This window comes from Camarhynchus parvulus, chromosome 15 (genome assembly GCF_901933205.1).
Source record: "Camarhynchus parvulus chromosome 15, STF_HiC, whole genome shotgun sequence".
In the NCBI taxonomy this organism is placed as follows: domain Eukaryota; kingdom Metazoa; phylum Chordata; class Aves; order Passeriformes; family Thraupidae; genus Camarhynchus; species Camarhynchus parvulus.
Window position 1 is genome coordinate 10,185,796 of NC_044585.1, and position 17,209 is coordinate 10,203,004.

At 49.4% G+C, this 17,209-nt stretch overlaps 1 protein-coding gene across 1 annotated transcript; it reads right to left on the bottom strand.

Annotated features, from left to right (window-relative positions):
* Nucleotides 1-516: 516 nt before the first annotated feature.
* Nucleotides 517-6,188, bottom strand: FICD (FIC domain containing). The gene is made up of 4 exons (XM_030958937.1): nucleotides 6,157-6,188; nucleotides 5,259-5,588; nucleotides 3,568-4,015; nucleotides 517-2,436 (listed from the first exon to the last, which is right to left on the bottom strand). Exons 2-4 carry the CDS (start codon nucleotides 5,536-5,538, stop codon nucleotides 1,824-1,826), a joined length of 1,341 nt encoding a protein of 446 aa, XP_030814797.1. The 5' UTR covers nucleotides 5,539-5,588; nucleotides 6,157-6,188; the 3' UTR covers nucleotides 517-1,823.
* Nucleotides 6,189-17,209: the final 11,021 nt, after the last annotated feature.

A 17,209-nucleotide genomic window follows, 5' to 3' on the forward strand; every position in this document is an offset into this window, starting at 1 on the left:
GAACTGCACTTCTCCTCTGGCAGCTGGGTGATAGTGATGTACCTCACCTCTCAGGTGTGCTCAGTGTCCCTCAGGCCTTGAAGCAGCTCATTCCATCTGCTGTCAATATCCTGAAATCACTTCAGTCATCACCTCAGACTTCCCAACAGTGGTGTGACCTTGGCTAGAAGCATCCCTGCTTGTAACTACCCTGGAAGTCACCCCCCAGAGGGGTGGGTGTGAGGGGGGACCCCAGTGCTGAGTTCACTTGGACCACACGAACACTGCTGCAAATAAACACTGTTTTCTGTGCTGATTTCACTTGGCTTTACTTTGAAATGGTGACTCTGCTCATGTTGTCCCGTGGCTGAGGGAACCAGGATCTCTCCCATGGCTTCTCCTCCTCCACAACCACTTAGTTCACTGCAGCCAAGTTCACAACAGCCTCTTCCAAACCAAGACTTTCATATTAAAATAGTTTATTAATCTGTTACTAAAATAACATTTTCTTCCCCCCACAGAGCTCTAAAGTGCATTATTTATACTCAGGTTGCACTACAAAAATAACATGCTTTGTAAGGACAGGACACCTTTCCTCCTGTATTCTCTGCTTTCCCTGGCAGCAGTGCTCAGAGAACTCCCAGTCTCATCTTGGTTTCTGCTTCTCTAAAACATGTCCTAAGCTCCCTGTCAGGTAAGAGAGAGTTAAAAGGGAAGAAAACTAAGCCTAGGACAACCTGACAGCTTTTGTCAAGGGGTTAAATGCTCTAAACTGGGATTTCAAATGGAAGTTTTGTGAGCTTGGAGGTGGTGGGGTCAATGGTGCTGTTACAGACCTGGCAGGTTTGGGGTAGGGAGATCTGTGGGTACTTTTACCTTAAAAAGCATGGAAAAAGTGATTCTTTGAACTGCTCAGCAGCTCCAGGCACTGCACTGCCCCTGCAGCACACAGAGGCCTTGAGTGATTCTTGACACATTTACCAGAGTAATGACTTGACCAGTGATTAATTGTGGAAGTTCCCTTACCTAGACTAAAGAAATGGAAGTTTCTGGCAAACTTCCTGTACACATTCTTCCCAAATTGGCCCAACTGCTGTCTCCTGGTTCTGCCTGATGACCTTTTCTGCCCACAGTTCTGCAGACAAGCTCCTTCCAGCCCCTCCACTGAAATGTCTAAGGACAGTTGTGCTTTCCCAGGGCTCCTCTTGGCTGAGATTTTCTGAGTTCTCCCTCAAGTAAGTCAGAGCTTTTCTCCTCTTGTTCCACTCCTGTCACCTGGACCAAACACTTCCCACTTGTACAAAACTCACCCCAGGAAAGGCAGCTGAAAGTAAACATGCAAAGTGCCACAGAAACAGAAATGGGAGGGGAGAGATGCCTTTGGGCTGGAGTTCAGCCTCCTTCCTGCTCAGTACCTGTGTGACTGACACCACAGTGTCTGGTGGACACAGCTGGGCGAGGGCTGTTCCTTCAGGGATGTGTTTTGGAGCTACAGGGAAGAGGCCACACTGAACCAACTCAGTTTAGGCTTTGCTGAGATCAGACAGAACAGTTGACTGCCTGGGTGAAGGGTTGTGATTGAAGCAGCTCCTCAAAGCTTAGTTTTAAGGAGAAATTCAATTTCAGTTCATCTTTTTGAGCCCTCTGACATCTCTCCCCACCTCCTTCCAGTGCACAGCCACCATCCCCAGCTCCATTTGGCATCACGTATATAAATAAATTATATTAATTTAATCAAATTTAAATAAACAAAACGCTCAAGTGACACCTCCCATCCAGTCATTTCCCAGCAGGAACAGCTTGGAATTCTGCTCTCCCACAGCTCCTGAATTTGCCCAAAACCCTCAAGTCTTGACGGGGATGGTTTGTTTGCAGCCGGCCTCGGGCAGGCCCACGGAGTACTCGGTGGTGGCGATGAGCAGCATGTCCAGCGTGGTCTCGGCGCACTTGGCGACGAAGCGGATGAAGGGCCGCACGTCGCCCTCGTTGGCCACCTCCAGCACGTGGTAATACTCAGCCCTCTGCTCCTTGCGGATGGTGATGGGCGGGTACCCCGCCTGCATCAGGATCAGGTTCATCAGCAGCCGCGAGGTGCGGCCGTTGCCGTCCACGAAGGGGTGGATGTAAACCAGCTTGTAGTGCGCCAGCGCCGCGAACTCCACGGGGTGCAGGCTGCTGGCATCCTCCGAGTTCATCCACTGCACGAACTCCTCCATCTGCTTCTCCACGTCCTGCGGGTGCGGCGGGATGTGGTGGCCCACGAAGACCTGCGTGGCTCGGAAGCGCCCGGCCTCCACGGGGTCGGCGTAGCCCAGCACGCGCCGGTGGATGTCCAGGATGTCCCTGCTGGTGACGGAGCCGATGCGCGACACCAGCGTGGTGTTGACGAACTTGAGGGCCGCGTGCATGCCCAGCACCTCGTTCTGCTCCGCCAGGCTCTTCCCGGGAACGGCGTACCTGTGGCACAGATGGGTTTTATGAAATATCCTTTCGTGAAGATTTTTTTTTCTCCTGAGAAGTTGAGAGGCTCTGGGAATTTGCAGGCAACCCCGACATAGGAAGAGACGAGAATCTTGACTCCATATTTCAGAAGTCTGATTTATTTAATTATTTTATTATATTATTATTATATTATTTATTATATTATTTGTCTGTATTCTTTTATTATTTATTTATATTATTTGTCTACATTATTTAGTATATTACTTGTTTATATTGTTTTATTCTATTATTGTAATATTTTATTTATTAATATTATATTATATTATTGTATTATACTATATTGTTTATTCATTTGTTTATATTAGTTTATTATATTATTTATATTATTTTATTATATTTCTATTTAATTATTTGTTTATATTAGTTTATTATATTATTATAATATTATTTATTTATATTATATCATTTATCATTTGTTTATATTATTATTTATTTCATTGTTTATATTATTTTATGTTATTATAATATTATTTATTATTTATATATATAAAATATACATTATATTAAAACTATACTCAAAGAATAGAAGAAAGGATTTCATCAGAAGGCTAGCAAAGAAAAGGAAGGAATGGAATGATAACAAAAGCTTGTGACTCTCAGAGTCCGAGGCAGCTTGACTGTGATTGGCCATTAATTAAAAACAACCACATGAGACCAATCACAGATGCACCTATTGCATTCCACAGCAGCAGATAATTATTTTCTTTTCCTCTGATGCTTCTCAGGAGAAAAATCCTAGCTACAAGAGGCCTCAGAAATGAAATGTAAACAATAATTATCTGCTGCTGTGGGATGCAACAGGTGCATCTATGATTGGTCTCCTGTGGTTGTTTTTAATTAATGGCCAATCACAGTCCAGCTGTCTCGGACTCTCTGAGAGTCACAGGATTTCATTATCATTCCATTTTCCTTTCTAATCCTTGCTAGCCTTCTGATGAAATCCTTTCTTTATTCTTTTAGTATAGCTTTAATATATAATTTTCTTTTAATATAATATATATCACAAAATAACGAATCAGCCTTCTGAAACACGGAGTCAAGATTCTCTTTGCTCGTCCTGGGACCCCTGCAAACACCCCCACGCACCTGGTCTCGATGATGTGCCGGATCTCAGAGAGCGTCAGCGTGTTCCCCTCGATGGCCACCGTGTGGTAGATGTGGTGGTAGTAGGATTCCTCCATCACCCTGCGCAGGGCAGAATTCCCTTTGGGAATGGCCATCACCTTCTTGACCTTGCTGTCAATGATGCTGAAATACCTCTGGTCGATCTCCTCCACCAAGGGCAGCGTCCGGCCGCGGTTGCTCAGAGCCTTCTCGTTGTGGGGGGAGATGGTCAGAGCTTTGGAGTACAGGTAGTCGGCCTGCAGGATGTCCTTCTCCTCCTCTGAAAAGATCCCAAACTCGTTCAGGGCATCCACGTAATCCGGGTCCATTTTGAGGGCGTACAAGAAGAGTTTGTGAGCCTTCTCCCGCTTCCCTTGGCGCTTCATCTCCAGGGCTTGATTCAGAGCTGCTCTGGCTTCCAGCTTCACCTCTGGAATGAAGTGGTAACAGATAAAGTGTGGTGAGTTTTACTGGAAACCTCTGGATTCTGTGATCCTTGTGCCTCCCTTCCCACTCAGGATATTCTATGAACGACTGTTCACTGATACAAAAATTGAACAAGAACTGGAACAGAATTTGTATCCCAGAGGTTTATGCCATGTTTCCAGGCTGAGTATGAGGCAGCAGAGCCATTTCTGGCAGCAAGTATGGGGAGGGCAGGACCTGTGGGCAGCAGGCTCAAGGTGGCCACAGGTGGCCACCAAACTGCTTCACGTGGGAGGAAACTGTTTTAACAGTGTTCCCTTGGCTTTCTTTTAGGTGAAATTATAATGTTAACATTATTATCTTGGCTGCCAACAGCACTTCTGTTTTTCCACTGAACTATCCAACGTTTTCCCAGCACTAAGAGCTTTAATGCAAACAAAGATACAGTGCTGGAATTGTAATAATTCCTTTAAGTGTTTTCCAAATTAATGTCCTGGCTGATACTGGCCATGGCTACAGCCTGACATTGCCTGAAAGGCTGGTCTGTGCCAGGATTTTGGGATTAACGCTGTGTAGCCCAGATTTCTGTGCATTAAACCACCTCTCTGTGTTCCAGTTGCCTCCAGAGAAGTTGCTAGTACTGAAAACACGAGGAAAAACTCTGGAGAGACGGAGCAATGCCAGCACAGGGGCCTGGAATGCAGTCAAGGAGCTGGTGAGGACCTACCTGACCTCGGGGGCATTTACAGCCACTGTTAATTGCAGTTAATTACAGTTTGTTACCATCAGGGTACAGCGTCACTCCCATCAGGGGTACAGGACACGGTCAGGAAGGGGATGAAGATCTCTGGGTTGGTGTCGGGGTTGGAAGGGCCCTCTGGAAATCACCCACTCCAAGGCAGGGTCACCTGGAGCAGGAGGGTCTCCAGAAGGGTTTGGAATGTCTCCATGGAGGGAGATTCCACCACTCCATGGGCAGCTGTCCTTCGTGGAAAGAGGCTGCTCCTCGTGTTGAGGTGGAACTTGTGTTTTAATTTTCTGCTCCTTGTCACCACCGAACAGAGCCTGGCACCATCCTCTGGAGATGTTTGTGTGCATTGCTGAGATTCCTGCCTCCAGACCCCTGCAGTCTCCCCTCATCACAAAGATGCTCCAGACCCCAAATCACCTCTGTGCCCTCTGCTGGACCCTCTCCAGCACCTCCTTAACCAGAGGAACTCATCCATTGCCCACCCAGCACCTCTCACCTGGGGATGCTTTTCCCTTGAGCACCAGCAGCTCCAGCCCCCGGGAGGTGACGCTCAGCTCTGTGCTCTGTCCCATGATCCTGCTGATTCCCGAGGAGGAGCCCAGCCTGTTCCTCAGCAGGGACAGGCCCTTGAGCACAGCCTGGCACTGGTTGTCCAGCGGCAGCAGCAGCATCACCAGGGAGCTCAGCAGCAGCACCAGCACGGCCGCCCAGCGCACACGGAGCCACAGGGACACCCACTGCAGCTCGGGATCGGTCGCCATCGCCACGAGGCTCATCCTGAGTCCAGCACCGACACCTGGAGCATCTCCCCTGTCACTGCTCCCACCTGGGAATACACAGCTTTAGCCACAGCTCCGTGCTGGGTAAGAGTGGGTCTGGGTGATGTGCTCGGGGTCTGGGTGGTGTGCTCTGGGTGATGTGCTGTGGGTGTGGGTGGTGTGCCCGGGGTGATGTGCTCGAGGTCTGAGTGAGATGCTCTGGGTGATGTGCCCGGGGTGATGTGCTCGGGGTTTGTCACAGCTGTCCCTGCCACCCCCTTCCCTGCCACCCCCCAGCCCCATATGGGATCCGCTCTCGCATCCACTCCCATGGATGCCCGGGAGCAGCGTGGGCACGGGGCTCTGCCAGCCGCTCCCGCGGGCATCACGGAACTTTTCCCGTCCCTTCCCCACCCTCCTCCAGGCTTGTATCCCCCACCAAGCCAGGGGTTCCTGCAATCCCTCCCCACGCTCCGCTTCTCCCTCAGCCACCGCTCCTTCCTCGAGCCCGAACCGGCCGGAATCCCCCCCAGCACCCTGGCTCCTCTCTACCCGGTGCACCCCAGGCTTTCCCCCCGATCCCCTCTGCCCAAGACCCTCCGGTGCTGTCCCGGTGTCCCCCCAGTTTCCCCTCACCTTTGCCGCCTCCCGGAGCCGCCCGCTGCCGGCTCCTGCAGCCCCGCCCCCAGCCCCGCCCCCGCGCACTGCCATTGGCTGAGCCGCCCCCCAGCTCCCCTCCCATTGGCTGCCGCAGCGGACGCGTCCCCCGCGCTCCTCCCCTCCGCTTCCTGCACCGGCTTCCGGGTAACGCCGCGCCCCGGGCGCGGGAGAGGCTCGTGGAGGGGGAGGATTGGCGAGTGCGCACGTCAATCACGCGGCAGTAGCCAATGAAAAAGGAGGATTGGGAGTGGGCGGGCGCGGTTGCCATATTAGGGCATGGCGTTGTGTTGCTAGGCGATGGGAGCGCGGCGGGGCTCACAAAGGGTTAAATTCCATTGCCTTCAATTTCTGGCCATTTCCGTGGAAAATCACCTCGTTCTGTTGACACAGAGCTCCCGTCGCCTCTCCGTGGCCCTTCTGGATATTTCGCTCTCTATTTTTGGCCTTAAGCAGCAGCTGTTCCGCACCTGTGCCTCTCCCTCCGCTGGAGGCCAGGAGTGGGGAGAGACTGGGAAAAAGTTGAGGGAAAAGAGAATGTTTTAAGTAATTGCAGGTAACTCCCTCAGAATCACCATCTAGCAAGGTGATAAGGTGGTTTTCTACCAGATGGAGATCATCAGCAGGAGGGAAAAATAACCTGGTTTGTCAGAAATGGATTCAAGGTATTTAAACTGTGTTCCAGAGGAAGCTGAGGGGAGATCTCCACAGATGTGCCAAACAGATCCCATTCCCATTAGGGGAATTTGCGTTTGCAGCAGAGTTCCAGAGGGATCCTGGGAGCTTTGGCGTGGGGCTGGGGTTTCTAATCTTCCTCCTTCTGCCGTTTTACCTTGATTTAATTCGCCTGTGCAGGGTTTGAGTGCAGCAATAAATGCATCATGTCTCTTTTTCTTTATAATAATATATTATTATATATATTATATTATATTATACATTATTATACATTATTATATTATATTAAATATTACAATACATATTATCATATAACAAATATAATATTATTTATTATATATTATATATAATATATTATAATATTGATATATTTTTATATTATATAATATATGTATTATATTATATATTAGTATATTATATATAATATAATATACAATATATAAGTATATATTATATTATATATATAATATTATATATTATGTAAAAATTATATATATTATATAATATATAATATAATACATATATAATATATATAATATATATAATATATTATATATAGTTTCATATATATTATATATATTACATTATCTATATAATGTAAATATATATAGTGTAAATAATATATATAAAATTATATCTATAATATTATATATTCTCTATTTTATATTTTAATATATTGTATAATATATATAATTTTATATGTGATATTATTATATATATTATTATATATTAATTTATAAATCAATTATTTATTGATTTATAAAAGGGATACTTGAAAATTATTCAGAATCATCAAGCTGTGACATTACTAACCTATGTAATGACCAGGAGCCCACAATTCCTGTGTGCCCGGCGGATTTGGGAGCTGCAGCCGGCAGGTGGCACTGACTCCTCTCGCCGCTCCACGGGAACATCCCATCCTGCTGCATTCCCCCACCAGGACCTGCCCAGCGCCCATCCTGGAAAACATATTTGGAGGTTGAGTAAGGCCCTGGCTGCTTTCTGGAACTCTTTGTGCTGGGGTAAAATTCCCTTGTATGTGCACTCAGCGATTCCTGGGTGTACCAGCAGCTTGGAGCTTCCCAAAGCTTGCCCAGCGAGGCTGGTGATCCCTGGGATAATCTTCCCTGGCCTCCACGTGGAGGATGTGATCAGGCTCACACATCAGTGCTGCTTCTTTCAGGCTGTGCTGGAGCAGCCTGGGGTAGGGAAGGTGCCCTGGGATGGTTGGGTCTCAGGATCTCTAGCTGGTCAGAGTGACCCCAAGATAAGTTGGAAAGTCCCTTTTCCCAGCCCGGCAGTTGAAGAAGGAGTCAGGGCTCTTCATTTCTCAGTCTCAAGGTTGTTTATTGTATCTTATCTGTAAAATTCTTTCTGCTGACCTACCGAGGTCTGCTCAGCAAGACAGTCTGAGGCACTCTGCCTGCCCCTGGGGCAGTGTTACCTTTTATACTAAAAACTACATTATTTACATTAACTCCCCAATACCTATCACCTATGTTAGACTGTGAGCTTCTGCTCTAAACCAATCTAAAAGTGCCAACATCACAGCAGAAGATGGAGGCCAAGAAGAAGAAGAAGAAGGAGAAAGGCAGGACACGCCCAGATCCCTCCATCTTGCCCCCTGAACCCCTATTCTAAAAACCCCAAAAAACATCTTTTTCACCCTGTGATAAATTCACTATCATTCTACTTAAACTTTCGTGGCTTGGTAATTCTTCATATAAATGTTGGTAATTGTTTTTTTTTTTCCCAAGGGCTAAATCAAAGGCACAGGGGTCTCTTGGGCTCTGTGCCAAGGTCTCTGAGTCCCCGGGGCAGGGGCTCGAGCCCTCCAGAGCAGCCAGAGGAATTTCTTGGGTTCTGACACCAGAGGAGCACTGGGAGCAGGGTGGGCACCTCTCCTGCCACAGCCCCACGCAGAGGGGACATCACCCCGTGTGCTGCATCCTTGAACAGCCACAATTCCTCCCGTCTCCCACCTCCAGGGCTCCAAGGTGGGACAGGGAGGCCTAAAACGGGCAGAGGGGTGGGAGTGCTGGGGGAGCAGATCACAAAAGGAGCTCTTTTTCCTTTCAGCTTCTCAGCTCGCCCCCTGCTTAGGTCCTGGCAGCTGTCAGAGCTCAGCAGGTGCCAGGGGAGATTTGGGGGGGCACAGAAGCAGCTTGGCACACTCAGGGGTGGCACAGAAGCAGCTTGGCACATTTAAGGGTGGCACTGCTGGTGGCTTCCCTGGTGCTGCCAGTGCCACCAGCCATGGGGACACGGCTGGCCCCACGATTTTCTATGCTCAAGGATCCTCTGCCGGTCTTGGATGGCCTCAAGCTCTTCCCTGCTTGGATTTCACTTAAACTCCCCCTGTTTAGGTGTGGATGCTTGTGGGTTTTTTTTCCTTGGTGATGGTCAGCTCCAGGCTGGAGCCAGCAGGGAATTCCTCATGGGCAGCAGTTCCTGTCCTGGGGATGTCCTGGGTGCAGGATGGGGCTGAGGCCACCTGGGAGTGCTCTGGGGACAGCCCTGCGCTCTGGAGGGACATTTCTCCTTAAAGGTGGCAGGAGAGGGGACAACGCTCGGTCACCATGGCAACGGCAGTACAGGGATGCTGGGGACAGAGCTGGGTCCTGGCAGAGGTGCTGGGGAGCTGCTGGAGCTCTCCTGTCCTGATCCCGGGCTGAATTCCAACATTTCGGGCAGTGTGGGCTACCTGGGAGGGCTCTGCTCAGCCAGGATGCCCCAAGCTGGATTTGCAAACAGGAATAATTTTATATATATATATATATATATATATATATATATATATATATATATATATATATATATCATATATAATTTAAATATAGATAATGTATAAAGTATATATTTTTATATATACTATATATATAAATATATATAGTATATATATACACTATATTTATATATTATATATTACATATATTTATATATTATATATAATATAATATATACAAAAATATATTTATATAGTATATATATTGTGTATATATGTGTATATATATATATACACAATATAATATAATATATATATAGATAGATAAGTATATTATATTATATATTGTATAATAATAAAATTCCTTAGATTCTAGAGCTATTTAAGTTTTTAAATCCCCAGAAGAGAAACAGGAGTTCTAGAGCTGAGGAGGCCTCAGGAGCCACCTGCCACTCACATAAATCCCTTCTGTGATTGGTGCCCTTGAGGAGATCTGGCCTTGGAATTCTGCACCACTCTTTCCTCAGCACGTTCACTCAGGAGCAGGGCAGTTGGGAAAAAATGGGTTTGCAAGTGGAAGAAATGGGTTTGCAAATGGAAGAAGTGGATTTGCAAACCTGTGCTGTTGAGCAGAGCTCAGAGAGCCCCCTTGGAAATAAGGAGACAGAGTCTGTGTTATTCCCAGCTCTCCAGGGTGCTGTGTTCATTTTCTTGCTGGATAAAATGGATCCTCTGAAATTCCTCTAAGCTCCCTTCTCCCCCTGTCAGCAGGGAGCAGCCCCTGTTTGTGGAACTCTGTGGTCATCAGGTGCCTCCAGCACTTTGGAAAAACTCAGAGCTGGGAAATATTTCCCTTTTTAAGGCTGGGTTTAATTCCTTCAGAGCTGGAATGTTAAATTCCCCCAGCTGGGCTTTGCTTGCCACAGGAAGAGGCTGAGCTGGAGCAGGAGCTGGGTGTGAACCTCCCTGAGCACTGGGACGGGGCAGTGCCAGGCTCCCTGTCCCTTCCCAAAAGGAATGCCACTGGTGCTGTTTTGTTCCTGAATTTGGAAATAATCCCAGCAGATTGGGGGGGGAAACCCCAGGATCTAAAGCAAGCAAGAGAAATTTTATTTTCTCCTGGAGTTTCAGGGGTCTGAGCAGCAAAAAAGCAATTATTTCCTTGTGCCTTTGCTGGGCAGATCCATAATTCCTGAGAGACAGGGGAGCAGTGCTCCAAACACCGGCTGCTGGCTGGTGGAAAACTGGGATAATGGCCCAGATAAATTGAGATAATGGCCCAGATAAATCAGGAGAGACCTGCAGGGCCTCCAGAGGTGCCTCCAGCCCTGCTCTGGGAGCCTTGGGAGAGCAGGGCTGAGGTCTGGCAAGGCAGGAAGGAGCAAAGCTGGGAAGGGAAGGAGAAGAAATTCCATGTTGTGCTCCCTTGGTGTAAAATCTGTTGGGATATAGGAACTGGAATTTTGGCTGGGATTTGGGCAAGGCAGTGCTGCTGAAGAGGAATCAAAAGGAATTGCTGTTCCTCTCCAGCATATCTTGGATTTCTCCCTATTCCCATGGCACAGGAATTCAAATGTTCTCCTGTTGGGAAGGAAAATGCCCTTTCCTTCACCTCTCACAGTCATTTTACAAATTGGAGATAAACCAAGTGATTCCAGGAGGCTGCTGGGGGTGGGAAGGGGCTCAGACCTCCCAGGGAATGGCTCCAGCTCCTGCCTCCAGCAGCCTGTGGCAATTTCAATTTCCATGGAAAACCAGCCCAAGCCTTCCCAGCTCAGCTGGCATTTTTCTGGTATCCCAGTGATGTTCAAATCAATTCTCTGCCTAATTAGCTTGTAAATATTATTCCAAGGGAGTTTTTTCCCCCCCTTCTTTTTAGGTGTGTTAGGCTGTGGAAGGAGAAATGCATTGGGAAACACACAAGGGAAAAGCATCTGCTGCTCTCTCTTCCAGCACAACCTGAAATGGGACAAAGACACAGCTCTGGAATTGCCTTTTCTTGTGGGGAGGGCAGAGAGACTCTTGGGGGTGTTGAAATTGAATTTTTTTTCTGAAGGATTGGAGCACCAAAAGTGTTGGGAATCAGGGGCAGAGAGGGTGGGAATGGTCCCTTGTGGCAGCGAGGGGGGCTGTGGGTGCACAGGGCAGGAGTGGGAGATGCATCAGCCTTGGGAAAAGTGCCTGAGGGTCTCATCCCAGCAGGAATCAGGGAGGTGTCCCAGCATCAGCTGAGTTCCCTGTGCCTGGCATTCCTGGAGATTGGATCAGGATCCAGAGCCAGACACAACTTTTCTGGAAAAGGCACCCAAATAAGGGCAGCCTCGCCAGCAGCATTATTTTTTTTGGCCAAGTGTTTGTGGAAAATCCATCAGGAATTTGCCTTTCACTGCGATTTTTTTATTGCACCTTTGGGGTCTGAGCGAGCTGTGCCCTCTCTCCAGGACCTGCCTGGGTGGGATAAGATCCAGGGAAAGCTGGAAACTTGGCAAACTCCAGTGGCAGAAAGTGAACCTGGTGTTGCTTTTTAAAGGCTGAGAGTAAACACATCCCAGGAACTGCCAGTCCATGGAAAACTGAGATAAGGGAGTCTCTGTGTGCCTCTCCTGGTTTCCCATATTTATTTGATAACTGGTGAATGCAGCAGGCACTGGTGGATAAAAATAAATGAGGAAGCTGCTCCTTGAGATCTGGGACAGGCTGGATTGGGAATGCTCCTTGGTGCAAGCTCAGGGATCCACATTCCTGGTTTTTAGTGTGGATTTGCAGCAGGATCTTCTCCCAGGTCAGTGTGGGTGTGCCCCACCATGCTGCTCTTGCTGGTGTTACTGGTCCAGCACTCCTTTTGGGATCCCTGTCCTGGGATTGCTGTGATCCCTCTTTCCCTGGCACCCTTCAGAGCAGCTCATGGAGCCCACCCATCCTCAGCACCATCCTGGCACTGGTTTGTACTGGGAGCACTGGGAGGGGGTGGCTGTGGCCATCTGGGATGGGGAAAGGGCTGATCCATGAGCCTGGATGTACCTGGGGGATTTGTGTTCCCTCTGGGAGTGATCTGGGTGTTGGGGACACCCAGGAATCCTTGGATCTGCCGGGATGAGCTCTGGATCCTCCACCCACAGCACTGATTCCCACCCAACACAGATCCCTGGATGGGGCCAGAAGCTTTTTTCCCATTTTTTATCAATTTCTTTCCCTCTTTCCATTCTGGGCTCCGTTTGGCCGCAGGATCCCGCGTTTTCCTTGGCAGGGGATGGAAATTTTCCCAAAGGAAGGGGAAGGGAAGGGGAATGCACTGCTGCCATAAATCCCAGGAATGCCAGGAGCCGTGCCAGGAGCTCTCCCATGGCAAACCCACTGCCAGGGCTCCTGAAGGAGGAGCTGCACTTTGGATGTGCCAACGTCTAATGAAGGCAGAGCCTCCAGGCTTCCATTAATTAACAAATTAGCTCATCAAGAGGCTCCCTAATTTGTCGAATATAAAGCTGCCCTATTAATTAAACAAGAGGACAGATTTTAATTTGCCAGAGCGCACATTTAATTGATAAATGACTCGTTTCAATCCTTCATGGTGGAATTTTCCAGGAGCAACGATGGGAGACGAGCAGGTGGGATCCTCAGAGCAAGGAGGGATTTGGGATCTCCAATATCCCATCACCTCTCTCTTAATTGACCCATCCACTAATTGGCTCTGCTTACATCCAGCCTCTCATTCCTCTTCCCCTAAATCCCATTAGCTCCCTGTTTTCCACTGGGGAATTGTTTTGCAGGTGTTGGGGATTTGCTGGGTTGAGAAGATGCCAGAGTGAGGGATACCCCAAATTCCAGGCGGGATATCCAGGGAAATTCTTTAATTTTAATTAGTTTTTAGTTTTAATTCCCTTGGGGATTGTGGCTCCTTGAAAGCAGCTTTTGCTGGTGTTGGAAGTGACCAGAATTCCATGGCCAGAATTAATTCCTGCACTTGAAGGCCAGGGATAAACCAGAGGTCCCCTGACATTCCAATGATCTCCACACTGAATTAATTCCTTGGACATCCTCTCCCCAGCCAGATGTGCCAGGGAAGCCACATCCAGCCAGGGTATCCCAAATTCCCTTTTCCCAACCTGCTTTTTCCCCAAAATTCTTAAGGGAGAGTGGGTGAATTATTTCAAGTCCTGCCCGAATTTTCAATTTATCCCATTTGATTTATAAGGTATTCCCAAGGTGTGAATCCTTCTGGGAGCAGCTGGATGTGAGCTCCATTCTCCATCAGCCAGGAACTGTGCTGGGGACTTTCTCCATCCCCTCCAGGCCATGGGTAACAGGGATTCCCTCTGCACTGTTTAGGGAATAAAAATCAGGAATTCATTGGAGTTAGTGGATCTGGCTTCCATCAACAGCACCCTCGGGGTAGATCCCTACATTTCTGGATCTATTTAAATAATTCTGAGATGACAGCTGGGTTTTGGGACTGGGCTCCTCTGTGTCCAGCACAGGGCTGAGTCCTGGATATTGGGATCAGTGATCCAGATCCATCCAAGGGAGATGCTGTGGGGAGCCCCAGTGAGGGCACAGGTTCCCCCACACCTCCCTGGCACCACTGAGTGCTGCCTCATTTCAGAAATAATCCCAGCCTGGCAAAGGCTCAGCAATAAAACATATTTTGCTGTTATTTTTACAAATTCCAGGGCAATTGGAGCCCAGGGAACCTGCACCAAGGCCACCCCCAGCCAAAAAAACCCCGAAAAAGGCATGGATTGCTCAGAGCTGGCAGGAATGCTGAACCTTCCCACAAGGAGCTGCTTCCCAGCCCAGAGCTGGGCTGTCCCTGTGCCCATCCCAGTGATGGGGAGCGGATGGGGCCATTGGCAAAGCCAACTTCAAAAATACTTGTCCCTGCAAAGCTCTGCTCCTTGGAATGGTGAGTTCCCAGATGCTGATTGCAAGGAAAACTGGGTTTATTAATGAAAATAAAATCATAAATAAAGCAGGTTTCCATATGGATGTTTGGGAATTTGAAGGAGTCTATTGTTAAGTCATTGTTATTAAGACAAATCCAGTTGGTGCCTTAAAGGATTGGGAGTTTCCTGAGGGGTTTTATCAGCCAGATCCCACTGATTTTTTTGCTGGGAGCTTTCAGGAATACTCCCCTCCATCCTCAGCACATCCAGCAGCAGGAAAAGCACATCCAGAGGATTTTAGGATGATGCTGAAGGGGTTCAGGGCAAAAGATGAGCCTGAATTCAGCTCCAGCAGTTCCCAGCACAAGGAACTGAAACCTGTCAGCATCTCCCATTTTCCAGTGGGATGTGCAGCATCCAAACCCAGAGCCCTGTAGGTGTTTTTAATGGAATTTCTTTTTTTTAATGGAATTTCTTATTTTTTAAATGGAACTTCTTATTCCAAGGCCAGGCTGGGTGGGGCTTGGAGCAGCCTGGTGTGTGGAAGGTGTCCCTGTCCATGGCAGGTAATGGAATGGGATGAGTTTAAGGTTTTTCCAAACCCAACCACTTTGGGATTTGATGCCACCTCTGCCCATAAATCCCTGGGCAGGTGACATCCTGTCTGTCACCTGCTGAGGGGCTCCAAGGCAACAACGGAGTGTCCATGCCTGGCAATTCCTCTTCCCTGCTCTAGGAGCTGTCAGTGGCCTCTGACAGCTCCAGCAGGAATTGGAAATCATGGATAAATCTCCTAATGTGGCACTTCCATCACTCCTGGGGAGCAGGGTGGGGATGGGAGCAGGTGGGTGATGCCACAGGTGGGGGAATCCATGGGACAGGGCCCAGCTGTGCCCTGGGAATGTTCCCATCAATCCTCCTCTGCCAAGGGTGGGGTTTGGGAGCCATGAACTTGGAATTCTCCCCTGGTCTGTGGGTGTGCATCGCTCAGATCCAGCTCCTGGCACAGCTCTGAGGGAAGCGGAAAAATGGGAATGATGCAAGATTGGAGGTAAAGGGAGGCTCTGTGAGAGTGTTTGGGGGCTGAAACAAGTGGAGATCCCTGACCTGCCCATCCCAGGGCTGGGATGCAGCAGGATAAGGTGCCAGCCTTAGGAGCACAGCGGGGTTTGGCCACCCTGTCCCAGCCCCGCTGTGTTTCTGGGGCTATTTATAAACTCGAGTTGCACAAGGTTGGGACTGGGTTTTTGGGTTTTTTTCCGTGGTTGTATCAAATCAGCGAAAAAAGGGAACGGGAGCCGTCTCCTGAACATCCTGTCTGTGGCTTCTCTATTTGTGCAGGGAGTTTGAGCCCGGATCGGGAGGCGGTGCCGGGATCCGGAGCTCGGGACCGCAGCGGGTGTGGAGCCAGGGATGAGCTCCCTGGGGGAAAGGCAGGGCAGAGCTATCCCTGGGCACAATCCCAGCTCTAAAACCCGGGATTTGGAGCTGGGATATGCAGTGGGAGCCTCCTCTCTTGTCCTCGTAGCTGAGCTCAGCTCCTTTTCCAGCCATTCCCATTTATCCCCACGGCTCTGCCCGGGGCGAGGGAAAGTGCTGCTGGATGCCTGAGAAAGCTCCCCCGGAGAGGGAAAACTTCCAAACTTCCTCCGATTTCTTCCCCATTCATTGCCACATCTGGTTCGGGATGACTCAGGCGGGTTCCCAGCGCCTGTGTGGGAGGGAAAAAGGGCGAGAACCGGAGGGGTCGAGTCGGACCTGCCGGGCTCCGGCCGCGCATCCCAACCCCATCCGCGCATCCCGGCCCGATCCTCGCATCCCATCCGCGCATCCCGGCTCCATCCGCGCATTCCATCCGCGCATCCCGACCCCGTCCGCGCATCCCGGCTCGGCAGGGAGCTGCTCCAGGGCGTTTAATCAGCCCAAATCAATTTAGAGCTTTAATTGCTTTGCTCGGTGTGGGTGGCACTCGGCGCTTGCCAAGGGCATGACAACTGCCAAAGGCTGCGCCTGGAATTGCCGTTCCCGACGGCCGCTCCTGCCCGGATCCTGCTCCATCCCCAGCCCTGGGAACGGGGATTTGTCCTTCCGCAGGCGCTGCTGCCGGCAGGGCTGTGCTGAGCCCCGGAGGGAAACCCCAACCCACAAAGGCTCGGGATGGGAAATCGCATCCCAAGTCAGCGTGTTTTCCTTTCATCTGGCTAAACACAGGGATGAGTGTGAGACCAGGATCCTGCATCCTGCCTGGATGTGGGGAGGTGGCAGGTGCCTGGGAGAGGGGGCAGTGCCAAGGGGTGGGTTGGTTCTGTGGGGCTGCAGAGCTTGGCCTTGCTGGGAACACTGGGATTGTGCCGGGTCTTGGCTCCGGACTCCTTGGATCTGCCGGGATTTCGGTCATTGCTCGATGTCCTGAGCTCAGCCCTTGGCAAGGCCACGTGCAGGAGCACCCATGGCCCAGCATTCCCAGCCCCAGCAGGCCCTGGGGTGGTTTTGGGAAACCCAAAGATCCCTCCAGGTCCCAGCTGGTGCCACCCGGAGCTGCCTGGGCTGAGCCTCTCTTGGTGACACCGTTGGACTCCGGACACACAAAAGGAAATCCCATCAGTTTGTGGTTGGTTTTGTCCCTTGCTGGCTGGATCCAGGATGTTTTTTGCTCTGTCTTTACAGCTGAGGGTAATTAATTAGCCTTAATTAGTATCCTGTGGTAGACGAACTTCCTTTCTGCTGGGGAATGGCTGGTGACAAACTCAGG

What these genes read in the sequence shown, in the direction of transcription:
- FICD (XM_030958937.1), bottom strand. Translation starts at nt 5,538, where the DNA reads ATGAGCCTCGTGGCGATGGCGACCGATCCCGAGCTGCAGTGGGTGTCC. An exon ending in CAAGGGAAAAGCATCCCCAG is followed by an intron (nt 4,016 to 5,258) that starts GTGAGAGGTGCT and finishes ACTTCATTCCAG; the next exon opens with AGGTGAAGCTGGAAGCCAGA. An exon ending in CGGCACATCATCGAGACCAG is followed by an intron (nt 2,437 to 3,567) that starts GTGCGTGGGGGT and finishes TCTGTGCCACAG; the next exon opens with GTACGCCGTTCCCGGGAAGA.